General features: G+C 40.0%; 1 protein-coding gene across 4 annotated transcripts in view; it reads left to right on the plus strand.

Moving 5' to 3' along the window:
* The window catches only part of wdpcp (WD repeat containing planar cell polarity effector), a 79859-nt gene extending 66622 nt beyond the window's left edge, over positions 1 to 13237 (plus strand). The window contains exons 15-18 of one of the 4 annotated variants that reach the window (XM_078273295.1): positions 6089 to 6200; positions 9951 to 10042; positions 11450 to 11481; positions 12711 to 13237. In XM_078273295.1, the coding sequence (XP_078129421.1) occupies positions 6089 to 6200; positions 9951 to 10042; positions 11450 to 11481; positions 12711 to 12761 (287 nt within the window). In that variant the 3' untranslated portion in view covers positions 12762 to 13237. Of the gene's footprint in view, positions 1 to 6085; positions 6201 to 9950; positions 10043 to 11449; positions 11482 to 12710 lie in introns of those variants that run through there. The other 3 variants (XM_078273294.1, XR_013503356.1, XR_013503355.1) reach the window with 3 other exon arrangements.
* Positions 13238 to 15516: the final 2279 nt, after the last annotated feature.

The raw sequence follows: 15516 nt of genomic DNA on the forward strand, positions 1-15516 counted from the left end.
ATTGTGTCATCGCTCACATGCTTTTCTAACACAAGTTCCCACGTTGCAGCTATAGGAACCCTTTGCCCAGAGGGACACTGTTTCTGTTTGAACACACACAATAACTGAAATTAGTTTGTTCTGAGTCATAGTTACACACTACAGCTCAAATTCAAAAAAAGCTCTGAGAAACATATGTGTTTGTGTAAATATGTGTATTGTACAGTTGAGTGTGACATGGGAGACAGGTCGTACACTGAATCCTGCAAGAACCGGCTATTTGTTATAATCATTCGTTAAACAGAAATTTGAAAGCAGCCTGTTTTGTTCATACAAAGCAGGTGTTACAGCAAGCTCAGAGTCCCAACACATCCTGCTGTTTCCCTGTACTAACAATGAATCACCTGCATCACATCACCTTCTTGTTGTGAAAGAAAATACACACATTTACTGCACATGCGCACACACATGTTGCCAAACTATACATTTTAAAATCTAAACTAGGTGTAAAGAGATATCTTTCACCAGTATGTTAGATGGATTTGCCTGCAGCTCTGTACTACAAGGCCTCAACAGCACCGGATAGTATTTAATATGCAGAGTAATTAATGACAATAATATTGAGACTTGATACTTTACTGAAGAGGTTTATTCAAATGTTATACAAAGAGAAGAAATATGTTTTTCTAAGTGGTTTTCAAGTGTTTCTGCTAGTGGGGTGAGATAATGCTATTCTATCTCAATTCAGCTTAATCAGTTTAAGGCACAACCCTATGGTAAGATTGCTAGTGTCATTTCTTTTCTTGTCTTTGTAACGCTCAAGAGAAAGTGAACTGTTGAAAATCCCCTGCTTAAAAGCTTAAACATGACTCTACGTGCTGTACAAAAGAGAACATGCGTAGAGGTGGTTTGTAGATGTGGCTTTTTCTTTTATTCATGTACATTAACTTGTATACCGTTTGTGGGGGGGTTTTCTTTACCGTTTCGTTTCTGCCTTCCAACAAGAAGTTGGAGCGACCCAACCTTTTTCTTGAGGCACGGGTCTGCAAAAAGCGTTAATACAGTGAAAACACCCTCCGCTAAGACATTTACATGCAGCTTCAGAGAAGCATAATACCATTTTAAATCAGAGATTTAGCAGTTCAGATATGTGGAGCTTGGAGTAGTACAGTGCTCCTGCTCCTTTTGCATTGAAAGGAGCCTGTTAAGGTGATTCAGGTATCTGTTCAGGAGGATACCTCCTGGTTGCTTTCCTGTGGAGGTTTTCCAGTCATGTCCAACTGGGTGGAGACCCCAGGGCAGACCCAGCACATGCTGGAGGGATTATTTATTCCACCTGGCCTGTTATCCCGCAGGAAGATTTCGAGGACATGACTGTGGATGTTTGGGTTTCTTTGCTTGATCTGCCGCTGCCACCACAACCCAGATGAGGATAAGTGGCAGAAGATGGATTGATGTAGGGATCAATGAGTTAATGCCAGTCCTGTTGAGTGGGTTTAAAGGACAATTCCGGCGCAAAACGAACCTAGGGGTTAATAACGGATGTGTACCCACTCTATCGTTCTCTAGGACATGTTTTCCTGCTAATCGAATGTGTAGCTTGAAAGAAGCTAGCGCGGACCGCTGATTAGCTTACAACGCTAGTATTCGGGGCACAGGGAAAGTAAAAATAAATTGCTATTTTGTACCACTAAAAAGGCTCAAAATATCACCAAACTTCAACGGTAACATAATGAGGGCCCCTACATGTTATCCGAAGCATTGAGAACTTTGTTAGTGTACAGACAGTTTATTGAACGAAGAGCTGCAGGAGCTCCGTGAAAGGGCTACGAGAGAGAGAGAGAGCTATGACAGAGCCTCGTACTTCGGAAAACCAGTCATGACTTACAGCTGGCGATGCAAACTAAAATCAAAAGCAATGTGCTCAATATATCTGAAATAATCGCACCAATGTAAAACATAACTTGTCTAGTGTGCTGTCGCCGTCCCCAATTTATTTTTGGGACATGGAAAAAAGTTTCAAGTACAGCCCTGTTTATCAGAGAGGGGAAATCTTCAGACTGTACAAAACACTGCGACTCTTGGGTGTCGCGACGCAACAGGTCCCACTCCGTGCAACACAGACACTCCTGTTCGGTGGCCATAGCTTCACAATGTCCACAGGTACACCACCAGTTTCCCGAAGTACGAGGCTCTGTTGCGGCATAGCTCTCTCTCTCTCTCGTAGCCCTTTCACGGAGCTCCCACAGCTCTTCGTTCAATAAACTATCTGTACACTAACAAAGTTCTCAATGCTTCGGTTAACATGTAGGGACCCTCATTATGCTACTGTTGAAGTTTGGTGATATTTTGAGCATTTTTAGTGGTATAAATAGCAATTTGTTTTACTTTCCCTGTGCCCCGAATACTAGCGTTGTAAGCTATTCAGCGGTCCGCGCTAGCTTCTTTCAAGCTAAAAACACTTTCGATTAGCATGAAAACATGTCCCAGAAAACAACAGAGTGGGTACACATCTGTTAATAACATCTAGGTTTGTTTTGCACCGGAATTGTCCTTTAATGCCTTGCTCAAGGGAAACCTGACAGAAGTGGTTGCCAGTGAGGAATTAATCTTCATCTGATTTAACCAACCTGTCAGTTGGTGAGGTGAAGCAGCGACCGCAAACAACACATTTTTGTTTTTACATGTTCGTTTTTGTACAAATTAAACAAATGGCATGTAGCGTGCTTATACAGTCAGGTCCATAAATATTGGGACATCGACACAATTCTAATCTTTTTGGCTCTATACACCACCACAATGGAGTTGAAATGAAATGAACAATATGTGCTTTAACTGCAGACTTTCAGCTTTAATTTGAGGGTATTTACATCCAAATCAGGTGAACGGTGTAGGAATTACAACAGTTTGTATATGTGCCTCCCACTTTTTAAGGGACCAAAAGTAATGGGACAATTGGCTGCTCAGCTGTTCCATGGCCAGGTGTGTGTTATTCCGTCATTATCCCATTTACAAGGAGCAGATAAAAGGTCCAGAGTTCATTTCAAGTGTGCTGTTTGCATTTGGAATCTGTTGCTGTCAACTCTCAATATGAGATCCAAAGAGCTGTCACTATCAGTGAAGCAAGCCATCATTAGGCTGAAAAATCTAAACAAACCCATCAGAGAGATAGCAAAAAACATTAGGTGTGGCGGATGAATATGACCGAAGAATACTTTCCCTGGTGAAGAAAAACACCCTTCACAACAGTTGGCCAGATCAAGAACACTCTCCAGGAGGTAGGTGTATGTGTGTCAAAGTCAACAATCAAGAGAAGACTTCAACAGAGTGAATACAGAGGGTTCACTACAAGATGTAAACCATTGGTGAGCCTCAAAAACAGGAAGGCCAGATTAGAGTTTGCCAAACAACATCTAAAAAAGCCTTTACATTTCTGGAACAACATCCTATGGACAGATGAGACAAAGATCAACTTGTACCAGAGTGATGGGAAGAGAAGAGTATGGAGAAGGAAAGGAACTGCTCATGATCCAAAGCATACCACCTCATCAGTGAAGTATGGTGGTGGTAGTGTCATGGCGTGGGCATGTATGGCTGCCAATGGAACTGGTTCTCTTGTATTTATTGATGATGTGACTGCTGACAAAAGCAGCAGGATGAATTCTGAAGTGTTTCGGGCAATATTATCTGCTCATATTCAGCCAAATGCTTCAGAACTCATTGGACGGCGCTTCACAGTGCAGATGCACAATGACCCGAAGCATACTGTGAAAGCAACCAAAGAGTTTTTTAAGGGAAAGAAGTGGAATGTTACGCAATGGCCAAGTCAATCACCTGACCTGAATCCGATTGAGCATGCATTTCACTTGCTGAAGACAAAACTGAAGGGAAAATGCCCCAAGAACAAGCAGGAACTGAAGACAGTTGCAGTAGAGGCCTGGCAGAGCATCACCTGGGATGAAACCCAGTGTCTGGTGATGTCTATGCGTTCCAGACTTCAGGCTGGAATTGAATGCAAAGGATTTGCAACCAAGTATTAAAAAGTGAAAGTTTGATTTATGATTGTTAATCTGTCCCATTACTTTTGGTCCCTTAAAAAGTGGGAGGCACATATACAAACTGTTGTAATTCCTACACCGTTCACCTGATTTGGATGTAAATACCCTCAAATTAAAGCTGAAAGTCTGCAGTTAAAGCACATCTTGTTCATTTCATTTCAACTCCATTGTGGTGGTGTATAGAGCCAAAAAGATTAGAATTGTGTCGATGTCCCAATATTTATGGACCTGACTGTAAGTGATCTTTAAGGTGCTGGTAGGTGGATTTTGTTACCTTTTGGCAGAGCCAGGCTAGCTGTTTTGCATTTTTGCTGTTAATTTGTTTTATGCTAAGCTAACTTAGCCGTCTGCTGGCTGTAGCTCCATATTTTGCGTACAGCCATGAGACTGGTATCGATCTGCTCATCTGTCAGCAAGACTGCAAATAAGCGTATCTTCCCGAAAAACTTTTTCATTAATTGAAGGTCAGTGGGTTTTAGCTCTCGTCCTCAGGACTTTGAGCTTTGCTGGTTTTCATCTAAACGAACAAACTGGATTACTTCATTTCACTTCAAGGAAATCATAGAAACGAGTTGATTTGCATTGGAAAGAGGAAACATTGTAAAGATGAGCATATCTTATGCTATCGTTTGGATGATTTTTTACTTGTTTTCTAAAAAAAACAAATCAATTCCAGATGTAGTGGTTCTTTAAGGTGGATGTCTTGGACTCCAATTGGGCAAAGACATCATATTTCTATGCACCTCTTCTCATATTTATGAGCATTCATTTTAAACCCTGGTGAACAGAGACGCTGCCTTCGCATGTACACACAAACACATAAACTCACAATAGAGGACACACATTTCAGCTTAGAAATGGTCCCTTTTTATAACAGCGTTGGAAATCGCTTATAGCTGTCTGGCTGACAAGTGTGTTGATTTGGATAGATATGGTATTGTGAGAGGCAGAGTAGCGAACAAGTGCGAGGGAAGGCGTCTTTCTCTTCCTCTCTATCTCTGTTTCTTTGGAGTAGCGTTTTTGCCAGGAGGAGAAGCCAAGTTGTTTGCCTGATCGTTCTGTCTCCCTCTCACAAAGGCTGATGTGACTGCAGGGCCTTTCAATGGGCAAAGAGACAAGAGCTTTATCTGAAGATCCACTTCTCCACCTCCTCTCTTTCTCTTTCTCTCTCTCTTTCTCGCTCCTTTCTTGGTCGTTATGGTAAAAGCCTGTTAGCTCCGGTGTGTGTTGAAGGAAAGCAGCGTTTGTTTCTGTTTCCCTCTCAGCTGTGTTGGTTGCTCTGATCATACAACCTCCATTTACTGTTTGACTTTGTGTCTCAATTCAGCAACTTTACCAGCATGACATGTTTATCAGAACATAATTGTCAAGGTGTGACATCCAAATTAGCAAAGGCCTACACTCACGTACGTACAACTCTTTACACAAACCATAGTATGTTTTCAGGGCTGGAAAAATACTATAGACAGAAATCTGACAAAATCACAGCAAATAAATGTAATATGGCAATGTTTTGATCTCAGAGAGTTCCATCAGGCTTTTGTCAGGTACACAAAGTGCATGCAATATACAGACAGATGACTGCGGATTGATTATGAATATAAAAACACTTGTTGGCGTAAGTATTCTCTTTCTAATAGGACGCACTTACATAATCATTGGCAGCCAGTTAGTTTTAGAAGTCACATATGGACAGGGCGGCCTCTAGCTCACCCAGTAAGAGCGTGCACCCCATGTAGGCTGAGTCCTTTGCAGCTGCGCAGGTTTGAATCCGACTTGCTGCCCTTTGCTGTGTGTCATCCCCCATCTTTCTCTCCCTTTTCTGTCTATCCACTGTCACTATCTAATAAAGGGAAAAAGCCCCAAAAGATAATCTTAAAAAAAGAAGTCACATATGGACACAAGAAAATGTCCAAGTCAAGTAAAGGAAAATAGTGGATAAAGAAAAGGACAAACTGGGTCGTTCTTTTATTCTATTTTCAGGTAAACGAAAACCGTTTCTCTCACTCATCCTTATCCCTCTGTGTGTGTGTTTGTTTATGTCCTAGAAGATCCTCTAAGAGGCAGAAATGGTGCGTTGTGCGGTTCCAGCCTCGGGGGCCGACTGACAGAGAGGAACCAGAGTGCTACAGGACCTTTATATCCAGACACTCTCACAATACAGTGAGTTACGTGTGTGTGTGTGTGTGTGTGTGTGTGTGTGTGTGTGTGTGTGTGTGTGTGTTTTTTTCAAGCTTGCTACAATCAGTGTGTCTGTTTTCATGTTTCATACACATTTCTTTATTAAATCTGCATTACAGATTTCATCTTTTCATCTTTTTAAGTTGATACTGTGAACTTGTTAGCACACAGTTTCTTATTTACACATCCAGCAGTTGCGGAGCAACATTATCATTCATTTAGAGTTGTGTCTCTGGCCACCTGATGAATGTAAGTGCAATATTCTCTGTCATTTCGATAGATTTTTGGTCTCCACCAACTCCTGAGGGAAATATCTGTCTCTTTAGCTGCTAAATGCTCCACTATGTTCGCCAGCTAGTCTCTAACTGTGTGTCTGTCTGCTGTTTGCTGCTGAGCAGGCAGTGTACAGTGGAGTTTTAAAGCATTTTTAAAGTCTTAGCTGAAAACAGCTGCCTGCTGTGGCTAAAAGAAACGACACTATGAGAGCGGTGAGACTGAGTTAAAAACAGTAGTCTACTCTATATGTTCCACTTCTGGGATTGCTCCGGTGCTGCAGGAAATTCTGCCGGATGCATGTATTTTCCGTTTATTCCGCTTTCTTTGTGTTGGATTTTTAAATTTGGTGGATTTATGAGGACTATTGTTGACTGCTCCTCAGATCCCTGCAGGGTAAATTGAGACAGCTAGCTAGACTATCTGTCCAACCTGAGTTTTCTCTCACATGACTATTTTGCAGCGGCTCTGTGCGGAGCTTAGCACCGCCCATGACGATTCTGATTGGTTTAAAGAAATGCCATTAAACCAGAGCACGTTTTCCTCCCATCCCTGAATGCTATGTAGAGTAGCCAGACCCTCCTTCACCGCTTTGGAGGAGGGTCTGGCAAAGCGAGACTATCAAAACAGTAACGTTGCGGGCCGGACAGCTAAACAGTGATCTGAAACCCCTTTACCTTTGTCACATTGTCATTTGGTACATTGTTATAAAGTTACTGATTTATATCCACTTTAAATTACAACAAAATATTAAGTTCAACATAAACCTATAAATGAAGCCCCAGACAGATTTTGTTTTACTTTGACTTGTCATCTCCTCTCCCACAGTGATTCACTATTTTCTGTATATGAATTGTGTGAGAGTGTCTGTGGCCAAATGACCCAGCTGCAGCCTAAAAGCCTTCACTCCCTGTGACATTTCAAATGTCAAAGCCACATCAGTTCCGGGTCTTACGCTTCCAGCCATCCCAACGCTGAACCCGGAGCTGCATTTAAAACTCCACCGGAGTCCATTTTCACCACGGTTCAGTCTCCTGAGTGCCGACAAAACTCACTGTTTCAGAGTGATTGTTTAATACACTTGTCTACATGGATGACATGTTGAAACAGCGTGACTAAAGACACACTGAAAGCATCCCTCTCTTTGTACTGGCCTGGCTCACACACACACACACACACACACACACACACACACACACACACACACACACACACAAACAGATACATACAAATATATCCATCCACGTCTTTATTATTGTGTGATGGGGTGGTGGGAGGGAATTCCTTGTCATACCCCAACTAACATATTGGAGTATTTATATGGGATTTGTGTGCATTAGATAAAAAGGCGCTCTTGTTCTTTTCATCCTCATAGGCTTTTCATGGCTGTTTGACTGTAACACTGATGACTCTCTGGGTCCCCCCACCTCCAACCCCTCCACTCTGCGTTTCTCTAAGCCCCCTCCATCCATCCCAAATCCCTTCCTATCAGCCAATTTAAACAAGCTGGGTCCACAGAGAGAGAGGGAAAGAGACAGAGAGAGATGCTCTGTCCTAAGCTCTTTTTTAAAAACAGTAAAAGAAGTGAGAGGAGGAGAAAAGAGTGGTAAAGAGGGTTAGGGCGATTTGGCAGCCAAAAGCCCGGTCGTACTACCCCAGGTCTTCCCCTGCACTGCTGACAGAGGCTAAGAAAGCAGATCCCCAAACCTCCTAAAAGATAATAACCACAGAGAGAAAGAGACAAGAGCCTCTGCCTTTTTTATTCCACAATTTCCCCCCTCCTTTAGAATTTTTTTTTGTATTGAACCCCCTCCGTTTTTGTAATCTGGTCTCCGATGAAGTTTCATTGTTTCTCATGTGAAGCCAATGACAGCTTAGCTGAGATGGAGTAGGGGAGGCATTGTAGCGCAGGCGTTTTCCCGTTTGGCTCGCTGAGAAAAGAGCAGAGAAAGAGAGCGAGGCGAGCACAATGGCAGTTTGGGGCGCTCCTTGCCGATTCCCGCATTCCCTCAAATCCGACTCTGTACTCAGGGAAGTGAGAGAGTGAACGAGACGGGAATCTGGGAAGAATCCCAACGTTCCTTTGATGGCTGCTGGCCTCTCTCACTCATCACGTACTCCTCTGTGTGTGAAGGAAGGAGATTGGAGGCTATTTTTTATTTTTGCTTAGTGGAGGCCAAAGTTAATGTGATGCTAGTCAAAAGCCTTTTAAATTTGTTTTAAATTTGTATGTATTTATTTGATAAGGAAATGATTGAGCAGGAAAAGGTTCAGTAAGTCACTGCATTTGCTGGTGAGAGAACAGATTATAACAGATTAAACCCGATCCTAAAGCCCCAAACAGAAACACTGACGTTATACTAAATGGTTTGCCAATATATGAAAGTCATGAGCTCGGATCAATAAAAATCAGATGTACTGTATGTCTGTCAGTGATGTCCACTGCCGTATGATGAAGCAAAGAATCTGTCTCACGCTACCTAGAATAATAACCTAATAGTTTTATAGTATCGTTTTTAATTGAGTTGTCTGTTGAATGTCTGTACTGTCAGACTCTGGCTGGAGAGGTCATTGTTTGCAGATCCTTTCACTTTTACAAAACTAGGAGTTGTCTGTTGTTCAAAGATACAAGAAGCAGAGGATGAAGACTTCGAGAGAATTGAGGATTACTCTCTTCCAAGTGGCACAGAATGTTAAAGCATTTAGCTGTATGTTTTATGACTCAGAACGGTGATACATGTATCATGACTGCTTGATAAAATAAAGATCACACTGATAGAGATCAACTTGCCCTACAAGTTTCACCTGATACATGTGACGTACAGGTGTTGACCCAGTTAAGTCCTTCGTGTCCGCAAGATGGTCTGAAATTGAAATTGTAATGGAGGCAGTTTTATGTTTGTCGGGAGGAGCTGAAGAGAGAAGAATCAAATCATGCAGCCCAGTAGTTTTCATCAGTGCAGGAGTCTGACAGACCAAGAAACAAAGTCGATAACACTGTTGCAGAGAGACAACAGTTAGTATCTTTTGATCATTAGAGGATGGCAGTGGACCATATATATCATGCATGTAAATCAATGATAGAAGAGTTAGACATATCAAATGTACTGATCATAGCAGCCCCAGTAAACCACAAAGTAATGCATTTTTGAGGTTAGACTGACAGGCTTACCTCTTACCTTTAAATGGAAAGTTTTTTATAATTCATGTTTCTTTCTGCCACAACATACAGCATATTGTGCAGTCAACAAATTGACAGGTTTGTCAAAACATATTCTGGAAAACGCAGGAAATAAAGTAGAAACTTGACAAGATAGATTGGGTGAAAGTTAGTAAGGTAGATTACAACATTTCAAAACAAAGTACATATATTATATTTTGTGTTTCATGAATGCATTTTAACCATTACACTTTAAACAAAAGAAAAACAGATGTTACCTTTTTTTTTTTGTTCCTCAGTGCTGATGGAAGAGCCAATCAGAGGAGACCACAGGCAGCGAGCATTCCTGTGACTGTGAGCCCAGATGTGTTCAGGACACTGAGACAAACAGGTAGGTCTGTCTGTCTGTCTGTCTGTCTGTCTGTATGTCTGAACACACCAGAATCTCCGGCCAAACTGTCGAACTGTGTGGTCGAGTTGCATTGTGGGTAATGTAGGCGCCAGGTTTTGACAAGGAAGAATAATGTGTGGAATATAAAAAGAAAATATCTGGTTCTGCTGCATCGATTTTGTTCCTTTATTCACCATGAGCCCAACAATGTTATAGAAGTGTGATGCTAAATTGGTGATGTTCTCTTTGAAAAACATTTAAATAAGTCACACACGAAAAATGTCTTTTCCACCTTGTTACATAATCATAATCAAACTTTATTTTTCCATATTTTCTGAATATTTCTGAAATCTTGACTGGATAACCGTGTATCTTTGTTGTTGGTTACCTCATTGTGTACCAGTAGACGTACCTAAACACATCAATCAATATACCTGTGGTAAAAGTCTTCCTAAGACAATGTTTTCTTTATGACACAAATTGATGTCAAAACGCTGCATCCATACCAACTTTAAACAGTCACACTTGTCCAAACTGGAAATACTTTGAATTACAGAAACATCTATACACTGTTTCCTTTTGACTTTAAACAAAACCAGCCTTGAATGTTGCTCTTAATTCTCCCTACAACAAGTCTGTTCACCCCGTTATCAGTAACAGCTGACAGAGAGAATCAGCCCATTATAATAAATCTAATCATGTTCAGCACGTCGGTTTCAGGGCCACGTTTTACAGCCCTGCAACAATTCTCCGGTGACATTCAGCCTCTTTTTATTCTCTAAACGTAGCCTGAGTGCTCTCCCCTCCTCAGTCTGTCTGATATGACTAACAGGTCATTTAAGAAAAAACACCCATTAAGAAAACATTTCTTCTTCTTCTTCTTCTTCTTCTTCTTCTTCTTCTTCTTCTTCTTCTTCTTCTTCTTCTTCACTTCCTCCTCTCCTCCTTCCTGCTCTCTCCATTTTAATAATTCCATTTTTCAGGTGATTAGCAATTGTCTCGCTATCAAATCGCTCTGTCGTTTGATAATCCGGACTGTAGGCTATTGTAGGGAATTTGCATCAGCTTTTTAAAATATCTGTATAAGGCACGCCGGGGTTTTAATGTCAATCATAACCTTATTAACGCAGGGCTCAGAGCGAGAGAGATCGCCATGGGTGACAACAGTTTACATTCGTTAAAACCCAGAAAAGACGACATGTCCAAACTCCTGAGTGAGCATGTACGCTGTTCAGACATTCAGCAGTGTGTGTGTGTCTGTGTCTGTGTTTATGTGCTGTAGGGCTGCCATGTGTGATTATGCATATCTAATGTTTTGGTTGTTGGACTTGTTGAAAGTGTCACGGCTGGTTAACAGAAACGATTGACATCCTCCAACATGTTGTGTTGTTTCATTCTGTTGTGCAGGAAGCAGTGAAGGTGACAGAGACAGCAGGAATGTAAGTCAATTGACTGGAAATTGATTTTAATATTCATTTCTGTTGACAGAATTCAAAAGGCTGTGAAAAGTTATTTAGAACCATATTATAAATCCCTAGCCAATAGTGTACGTAGTAATGTTATGTAATAGCAGTATACTACAGTACAGTGGTTCCCAACCTGGGGAAACTAGAAAAATAAAGTTCTGCTACACAAAATGATGTTTATATGGTAACACTTTGCTTTTAACACTCCCTCCCTCCTCCATTTAGCCTTTATAAGCACTATATACACATGTATTAATGGTTTATAACACACAATAATGTAGTAATACGCATACATAACAATACGTGTTTAATACAACTGTTCACACACAGTGGCCACTTTATTAGGTACACCTGTACACTCCAATGCAACAACTCTGCTGTACTGGACTACATGATATTTCTATTTTGTTGTCTAGTTACATACATGAAAGAGACGGAATATTAGAAATATCTCTCAATATAATGTAGTCACCACTATGATCTTAATGCTAAAACATATAATTTAATGAACACCTTTATGGCACTTCTGTGTTAATGAACACTTACTGTATATCTGCTAACAACTACGTTATAATGTGTTATAAACCATGTATTAAAAGTGTATATGCTGCTTATTTTTTTTTCCTTTTTTTCCCTTTTGTCTTATAGTTATATATTTTTGCTTTTTCAATAACTATAATGAAATGAAATTGAACTGTGATGAAGGGAAAAAAGTAGACATTGCTTTACATTAAACAAGTAAAAACTAAAAAAGGCTGGGAACCACTGCTATACTGCAATATAGTTAGAGAATATTAGTTATATGATATTATAGTGTACTACAGTATGTAGTTTAGAGCTGAAATGATTAGTCGATTAATTGATTAGTTGATCAAAAATAAATCACAGCTAAATGTTTTGATAATGGATTAATCGTTTCAGTCTTTTTTTAAGCACAAATTCCCAAAATTAGCTCATTTCAGCTTCTCAAATATGCAGATTTGCTGCTTGTTTTCATCATATATGAAAATAAATTGGTCAGTGCAGCTTTCAGGTGTGAATATAGGATAAAACAAAAGAATATGGTACAGTGTAGCATAATGCAGATTCAGATCAACTGGTCGAAAAGCCTTTAAAAGCTCCACATCCTGTTAAGCAACTGTCTTTATATTTACACACTGTTCATTCAGGTTTATAAAATGTTTCCTCTCTCTCTCTCTCAGGACGATGAAGACCTCGGGACGCTTCATGTGGTCCATTTGGGAATGGTTTGAAAGAACGAACTAAGATACGATAAGAGACACAACAACATCTCACCAATAACAGGCTCTCTTTGTCTATTTTATGTTTATATTCAAAGTAATTACTTACCTGTAAGATTACCTGGAGAGGGACTCAAATGCTTGTCATTGTACAGAAAGGTAGATGACTGTATAAATGTCTGATAAAAGTGGAATAATACATGTGTGTTATACGTAAATACCTTAGTTTTGCATTACCACTTTTGTTAGTAGGTTGTACATTTTAAAATTGCTAAACCAAAAGCCTTTTTTTAAAAATTTTTATATAGAACTGTCATAGTTTATCTGTGAAATTTGGATGTGAAATCAGGTTATTTTCTGTCTTAGTGAATTCTAAACCAAATGAACCTTAAAAGAAAACGGTTACACCGGCTTCTGCCTTTAAAAACACGACTGAAATGTTTTAAACCATTCCATTAATCAGCCTGAAAAATAAAGACTTGCATTATACTTCCATCACCACTGATATTGAACGTTCCAGGCTTTGTGTGTGTGTGTGTGTGTGTGTGTGTGTGTGTGTGTGTGTGTGTGTGTGTGTGTGTGTGTGTGTGTGTGTGTGTGTGTATATATGTGTGTGTGTGTGTGTGTGTGTGTGTGTGTGTGTGTGTGTGTGTGTGTTGGCCGAGATTACGGGCCACAGTTTTATTCATGAATAGAAGCCAACCAGCGTCTTTAAAGCATCGCGCGGAGCCCCTTTCCTGAACAGCAGCCATAGTCGTGTCAGAGCTGTCGACGCGCTGCGCTCACCGACTAATCTGACAGCGCCGCGCGAGCCCTAATCCCTCACTGTATCGTAATCTATTTACTTTGCATTCTAAGAGGATTTCCACCAAAAAATATACAAGAAGCGATGTTGGAAATGGACAGAAGATCAGCGAGGATGCTTTTCTGCTTCTTTTTTTTTGTTTTGTTAGCTTTAAAAAAATCATTGTATGTTTTCTGGGGAGTCAATCCCCTGCGAGAGGGATGGGTGAAAGGAATTACATTTCTGACTGATACTAATACTTCTCTTATGTAAACATCAAAATGTTATATTTCCCTTCTGATGATACAGTCACACTGCAGAGGCTGCTGGAGATAAGTGGCATCTGTCAATGCCTTTAGTGCATCTTTTGACACGTTTATAATTTACAAACCAAGGCTGCATTATCTCCTGATTGTCTGACTTGACAGCTTGAATAAAAGCTGCAAAATTGCTTAACAGGCGAGCACGAGTTCCTCCCATCTCTCTGATAGCCTACACAGTAGCCTTTCTGACATGCAAACAGTGAAATCTCCTCTTTCATAATACAGAAAACAAAGTACGAGACGGTTACACTTTAAGCAATTATGTCAGCTTTGTAAAATCATAAATAGTTATGCTTCATTTAAAATGTGGCCAGCAGCTTTATTGTAAAACACAGCCTCACACTCAAATCTTTGCCATCTGAGATGACTTGCAGAGATAGGCTTATTAGTGGTATTAACATACTGCGCGGGATACTGGAGCTGTGAAACGGCCTTGTTAACATTTGGAAATGAATCAAGCCTCTGGCACTTGCTATTATCCAGGTTATTTATTCTCTCCACTGTGCAACAGCTGAGCAGGGTTTCTGCAGAGGCCGTATCACATCTAATGATGGCACTGATTGGACTGATACTGTTTCCCCTCAGGGGGATGCTCTGTGTTTTATAGGTTTGTTTCACTGATATCCACAAGCCAGATCACCCAAAATATTGTAGACAAATATGTCAGGGACATTACAGACATCAAAAAGACAAAATTACTTACAACTGAGAGTAATTGGATGGATCTTATTCCCAGGAAATTTACAGAAAAGTATTGAGTTTCTCTTAGTTATCGGTTCTCAAGCCAGTTAGGTATTCTGGTACTATTCGCCAAGAAAAGTACTTAATTACAGTGCAACGTATCTGTATTGAATATCTGTTTTTGCTTCCTTAAAAAGCCTCTGAGACAAAAAGCATTATAATTTCATACTCTAAAACAACCTCAGATTGAAGTCAGAGAAAAACATGCACACTTTGCTGAGATTAAAGTTTTGATAAATGTTGTATTTGTTGTCAACTTTTGTTCAAATATCCTCAATACTAATGTTCTGTTGGGAGTCCAGAAGACCACGGACCTTTTTTAACAGCTAAAAACACTTCACATTGTTTTATCACACTGATACGTCTTGACTTTGATTTTTTTTTGAGAATTTCTTATGAGCATGACTGATGACATATTTCAAAAGTCTGCTACTGTGTCAGTTCTGTTTGGGGTCTCGGAGACGACAGCTGTAAAACATGGTTAAATATTTTCATGTGCTCTGTCTGTGATTGGTCAATAGGACAATACTTGTCCAAAAAGTCTGAGGATTTCTGTTATTTGATTTTTTTATAATAGTCTCTCAGTTGCTAACTGACCCTCAAAATAAGCATCACTATTTAACTTAATTAACATGACCTGTTTTCTTATTTGGAGAAAACAATACTTTATGGTCATTTCTGTGTTTTGTTACTTTATATGCATATGAAGATGCAAGTTAAGGTAAGGGTCACTACTTCAATACTTTTCAACATATTGGGTTTTAATAAAGTCATACAAAGTATCATAAGGGGAAAATGGTTCATTTTTAATTGTTATTTTTACACAAACACAATAAAACAAGTGATACTCCTGCTCCCTAAAAGTCATGAGAAAAGTTGAGATTTTGTATCAATAATATGTGTATTAATACGGTACACA

The sequence above is a fragment of the Sander vitreus genome, chromosome 17, assembly GCF_031162955.1.
Source record: "Sander vitreus isolate 19-12246 chromosome 17, sanVit1, whole genome shotgun sequence".
NCBI lineage: Eukaryota > Metazoa > Chordata > Actinopteri > Perciformes > Percidae > Sander > Sander vitreus.